The sequence below is a fragment of the Gadus morhua genome, unplaced genomic scaffold (genome assembly GCF_902167405.1).
Source record: "Gadus morhua unplaced genomic scaffold, gadMor3.0, whole genome shotgun sequence".
NCBI classification, from domain to species: Eukaryota; Metazoa; Chordata; class Actinopteri; order Gadiformes; family Gadidae; genus Gadus; species Gadus morhua.
The window spans coordinates 16,825-22,500 of record NW_021963954.1 but is presented as its reverse complement, the minus strand read 5'-3'; the positions used below and the strand labels follow the sequence as shown (position 1 = coordinate 22,500).

Below are 5,676 nucleotides of genomic sequence, written 5' to 3'. Positions count from 1 at the left end.
AAATTATTTCTCATTGTAACATCAGAACTTGGCCGCCATGTTGAAAGTTGTCAAAATTAGTTGTAAATTCCCACAGGCCACAAATTATGTCCAATCTTCATGAAACTTTGCATATATGATCTTCCGACCAAGCTGAACAAATGTATAAAACAGCTTTCTCAAATTCAAAACCGTTTGGCCGTGACAGCCAATCAAACTTGACGTTGCTCATTAATGGGTAGACACTGCACTCGTGTGGCGCTCATTAATGGGCAGACACTGCACTCGTGTGGCGTCAAGCGGTACTTAATGTACAATGCAACAATGACTAAATTTACCATTCCGCCCACCTACTATATAAACTGCAATTCCCTCTTGATTAGATGCTTCACGAACCACCTCCAGAACGGATGCTTGTTTACATTGTGTCTCTTTTAGAGATATTGTTCCGAATACCCCTATGTATTTGTGACATTTGTTCTGTCAGGCAGACTGTATTGCGCCCTTACCTCTAGGTGGGGTCCTTTTCCCATTTACTCATCCCACCGGCTGTCGGTATTGCCGATTTCCGAGGCGGTCGTCATGTAGCCCCCTGGCCGATTGCGTCCATCCGCGCAGAATTAGCCTACCGAGTTCGATTATGCTTGACACCCACATTGCTGCTCGCAGCTATATTTATTATTATTATTATTTTTTTTTTTTATTTTTCTTTATTTTCATTTCTTTTTTTTTTCACAATGTCTTCTTTTTTTTTTAACGATTTATGATGACTATATGCTCTGTAAGGTGACCTTGGGTGTCTTGAAAGGCGCCTCTAAATTAAATGTATTATTATTATTTAAAGCCTAGCGAGCGTTAAACACGAAGGGAGATGAAGAATCACAGACGTATTAAGAAAAAAGTACCCATGCCTTACCATTTTAGCTGATCTGCCCACAAACTTACTTTACCGTTTGCATGCTTTTTTGTCGTCCTTTTTAAACAAATGCTGCCAGATCGATGACTTGGTTGCAATCAATGAGTTAATTGCGAAGTAAAGTTTCAGTAAGTTAGGACTAGCGGTCTTCCTTATGGGCCAGTTCAACGTTGAGAAACCCGGGACCTCTTGTCTTATTAGTCTTATAGTTTATGAAACCATCTGATTATTAAAAAAGAAACTATGGAGCCTTCAACCTAATTTTCATTCATAATTAATGTTATTTCTAACACAATACAGTCCGTCACTCAAATATAAAACACATCGGTGTGCATTTGTCCCTCCCGGCCCTAAAATAATGGATTAAGAAGCTCTTTGTTCTTATTAAAGGAACACCAGCCATTGTCCGACTAAAGAGTATTTGGTCCAACAAGTGCATATCGATTAACCAGTCAACCAACCGACCAGAACTTGACACCCCTAGAAATTATATAGGTACACCTTCTATCAAACTTCCAGCAATCCTGTTTCTTGTTTTCTAAAAGAGTCCAACAGCGAAGAGCAGACTCCCCTGGACCCAGCTGTGTCTCCATGAAGAGTGACCACTCTATGGATCCTCCTGTTAAGTTTAAAGATGGAAATCAGTCTATTGAGAAGAGGTGAAGAATATCAAAGATTATAAAGACACAGCTTCTATCAAACGTCCATAAATCCTGGTTCTTGTTTTTCTCCAGTCCAGCAGGAGTGAGCAGGCTCTTGTTATCAGACTTAACTGGAACTGATGTTACCAAGTCAGGAACATTAAAGTGTGTGTGTGTGTGTGTGTGTGTGTGTGTGTGTGTGTGTGTGGTGTGTGTGTGTGTGTGTGTGTGTGTGTGTGTGTGTTGAAGCCCAGAGAAGCAGCAGAGAGCAGACTCCCCTGGACCCAGCTGTGTCTCCATGAAGAGTGACCGCTCTATGGATATACCATATAAATTTAAAGATGGACGCCCCTCCAGAGAGGAGAGGTAGGGGTTTCAAACAGACGATGAAAACAGACCAGTTGGTTGTTATCATTCTCTACTGATACTGATATCTACAAGGCTGGGGAAATATAATTGTGTTTGTGCGTTTGTGTGTGTGTGTGTGTGTTTGTGTTCCCCACAGACACCAGAAGAGGTCAAAGGTTACCAATGCTCAGTCTCTACAGCAGCATCAAACAGAGCTGATCAATGTGTGTAAAAGTCCACCGAGACGTTTGACTTCAGCTCTCCATGACCATTAGAAAGCATCTCTTGTCCAGTGGGACGTGAATCCAGGACAGATGCGTCTGATGTCCTCAGTGAGTTCAGAGTAAAGTTCTCCTTGATGTTTGTTCTGTTCCAGAGGGCTGAGGAGAACCCACACGCTTTCCTAGACAAGGAGCTGAAGAAGCTCTGGAGGGTCGTCTTCTCAGATAACCAACAATGCTCAGAGGGTCAGAGACTGGAGGAGGAGGTGGATGGTAAGAAGGAGGAGCAGAGGAGGCGGGCCATAGAGGGAGTGGTGGACATCACAAAGCTCTGCCTGATGGAGATGAACCAGGAGGAACTGGCCGACACACTGTGGGGCGGTATGAGACTCTTATCTTGAAAACAGAGAAGAAATACACATTTTGAAGAGCAGTAGGAGATTATTATTTGCTCTCTTCAGACTAAATTACATAATGTGAGACTTATTCATTTCAAACTTCAATATGGAGAAAATCTTTCCTCTTTGGGGTTAAATGGTTTAATCCAGTATGTAGGGTTGTTGTGGGCTCTCAGCACCGTGGGTGCTAGGGCTCTCAGCACCGTGGGTGCTAGGGCTCGTATCAGCGTGGGTGCGAGGGCTCTCAACTGAAGTGAAAGAGACACCCTGACAACATGGAAATCCCTCCTCAAAACACATGTATTCCCCCTGGCCTGCTCGCTGTAATGACCCCCTACTGGGGGTTCCCCTCGTATCCCCGTTGTGGTACTGTTCTTACCCCTCCTACCTGGGTCTCCTCACTGTTCTTACCCCCTCCTACCTGGGTCTCCTCACTGTTCTTACCCCCTCCTACCTGGGTCTCCTCACTGTTCTTACCCCCTCCTACCTGGGTCTCTCACTGTTCTTACCCCCTCCTACCTGGGTCTCCTCACTGTTCTTACCCCCTCCTACCTGGGTCTCCTCACTGTTCTTACCCCCTCATACCTGGTTCTCCTCACTGTCTTACCCCCTCCTACCTGGGTCTTATGTCTTGTGTTGATCATGCGGTTGGCGATGCGGCTCTTGCTGTTTTTGACCCTAGATTGATTTATGAATTGTAAGGCGACCTTGGGTGTCATGAAAGGTGCCTTGAAATCAAATGTTATTCAATGTTATTATTATTATTATTATTATTATTGATAATAATATTAAACATAAACTGCATATCAACATCAGAATAACTCTGTGGAAGAGATGCAACACTATCTTGTTATATCAGCATGTCATTTTACACCAATTCATTATCATTGTTATTATCATTAGACCAACCATATCGCTGGGTAAAAACGAAAAGTACTGAATGATAATGTGTTGTGTTACAGATCCAAAATGTTCAAGTCAAGTCAAGTCAAGTCAATCATTGTTATTATCATTAGACCAATCATAAAAGTCCCACTTTTTAAAAAAAGACCCACTTTTTTACATTGGCGTTTAATACAGATTACGATTTTATTACAATTGTATTAACAACTTATTCATTGTTGTTGAATATGCAATTTGAAGCCTTCTTGTTTTTTTATATTTTATTTGTGTGCAGTACTTTGGTCAACTACTGTTGTTTTAAAATGTGCTATATGAATAAACTTAACTTGACTTGACTTGACTTGACTTGAACATTTTGGATCTGTAACATGCAGTCTTTGTCACGACCAGCTTCTCAGACCACAAGCCACTGAAGCCACATTAACATTAACCATTATACTACAGACCAACAGCAGAACAACTCAGTGGAATTGATGAAACCCTGTCTTGTTGTATCAGCATAGCAAATCACTTTACACTGATTCACTATCATTATTACTATCATTAGACCAAACAGATTGCTGTGGAAATAATAGGCCTTAACATTTTGAATCTGTATCATGCTTTTCAATCACAACCTGCTTTTCCGACCACAAGTAATGAACCCACAAAATATCATGAAGTTGACAGATTCTATCAAGGAAACATTGACCTGGTTCCACTGATCACCATCCACTAACTGATATCATCTGTTGTTTTCCCATTTAGGATCTGATGCTGTCGATTGTCAACATAAAATCAAATCTCATTTGAAGAAGAAGTTCAGGTGTGTGTTTGAGGGAATCGCTGAAGCAGGACAGCAAACATATCTGAACGACTTCTACACAGAGATCTTCATCACAGAGAGAGGCAGTGGAGAGGTCAACAAGGAACATGAGGTCAGATTGATTGAAACAGCTTCCAGGAAACCAGCCAAGGAAGAAACACCAATCAGATGTGAAGACATCTTTAAACCCTTACCTGGACACGATCAACCAATAACAACAATGATGACAACTGGAGTGGCCGGCATTGGTAAAACCGTCTTAACACACAAGTTCACTCTGGACTGGGCTGAAGGCAAAACCAACCAGGACATACACTTCACATTTCTCCTCACTTTCAGAGAGCTCAATTTACTGAAAGGGAAAGAGTTTAGCTTGGTGGAACTTCTTCATCACTTCTTTATAGACACCAAAGAAGCAGGAATCTGCAGATTCGACCAGTTCCAAGTTGTCTTCATCTTGGATGGTCTGGATGAGTGTCGACATCCTCTGGACTTCCAGAGAAACCCGATCTGGACTGATGTCACAAAGTCCACCTCGGTGGACGTGCTGCTGACCAACCTTATCAGGGGCAACCTGCTTCCTTCTGCTCGCATTGGATAACCACACGCCCTGCGGCAGCCAATCAGATCCCTACTGAGTGTGTTGACATGGTGACAGAGGTGAGGGGGTTCACCGACCAACAGAAGGAGGAGTACTTCAGGAAGAGATTCAGAGAGGAGACGCTGGCCAGCAGAATCATCTCCCACGTCAAGAAATCACGAAGTCTCCACATCATGTGTCACATCCCAGTCTTCTGTTGGATCACTGCTTCAGTTCTCGAGGACATCTTCGAGAAATCCCAGATCGAAGAGATCCCAAGACCGTGACTCAGATGTACAGCCACTTCCTGAGGGTTCAGTCCATACAGGGGGACAGGAAATACCATGGGAGGGCTGAAACAGATCCAGACTGGAGTTCAAAGAGCAGGTCGATCATTGATTCTCTTGGAAAACTTGCTTTTAACCAGCTGGAGAGTGGCAACCTGATCTTCTACGAGGCAGATATGGCAGAGTGTGACATCGATATCAAAGAAGCCTCAGTGTACTCAGGAGTGTTCACCAAGATCTTTAAAGAGGAGTGTGGGCTGTACCGGGACAAGGTGTTCTGCTTTGTCCATCTGAGCATCCAAGAGTTTCTGGCGGCCCTTTATGTCTTTCAGTCCTTCATCGATACTGGTGTCAATCTGCTCTCAGAAGAACCACCAACCTCCAGGAAAGATAAACTCCTCCTCTACCAGAGTGCTGTGGACAAGGCTTTACAGAGTGAGAACGGACACCTGGACTTGTTCCTCCGCTTCCTCCTGGGCCTCTCTGGAGACCATCAGATTGTCCTACGGGGTCTTTTGGGACAGAAAAAAAGATCACTGACCACTCAGATTAAAACTGGTCTGCAGCGAGTGACAGGAAGTAGCTCACAGACCAATAA

The 5,676-nt window shown here is 43.4% G+C and overlaps 1 protein-coding gene across 1 annotated transcript; it reads left to right on the top strand.

The window, feature by feature from the left end:
• Nucleotides 1-2,042: 2,042 nt before the first annotated feature.
• LOC115538221 (NACHT, LRR and PYD domains-containing protein 3-like) lies at nucleotides 2,043-5,323 on the top strand. Its single transcript, XM_030349878.1, has 3 exons — nucleotides 2,043-2,108; nucleotides 2,261-2,486; nucleotides 4,154-5,323. Exons 2-3 carry the CDS (start codon nucleotides 2,444-2,446, stop codon nucleotides 4,810-4,812), a joined length of 702 nt encoding a protein of 233 aa, XP_030205738.1. The 5' UTR covers nucleotides 2,043-2,108; nucleotides 2,261-2,443; the 3' UTR covers nucleotides 4,813-5,323.
• The last annotated feature ends 353 nt before the right edge of the window (nucleotides 5,324-5,676 follow it).

What these genes read in the sequence shown, in the direction of transcription:
- LOC115538221 (XM_030349878.1), top strand. Translation starts at nt 2,444, where the DNA reads ATGGAGATGAACCAGGAGGAACTGGCCGACACACTGTGGGGCG. An exon ending in GGCCGACACACTGTGGGGCG is followed by an intron (nt 2,487 to 4,153) that starts GTATGAGACTCT and finishes TTTCCCATTTAG; the next exon opens with GATCTGATGCTGTCGATTGT.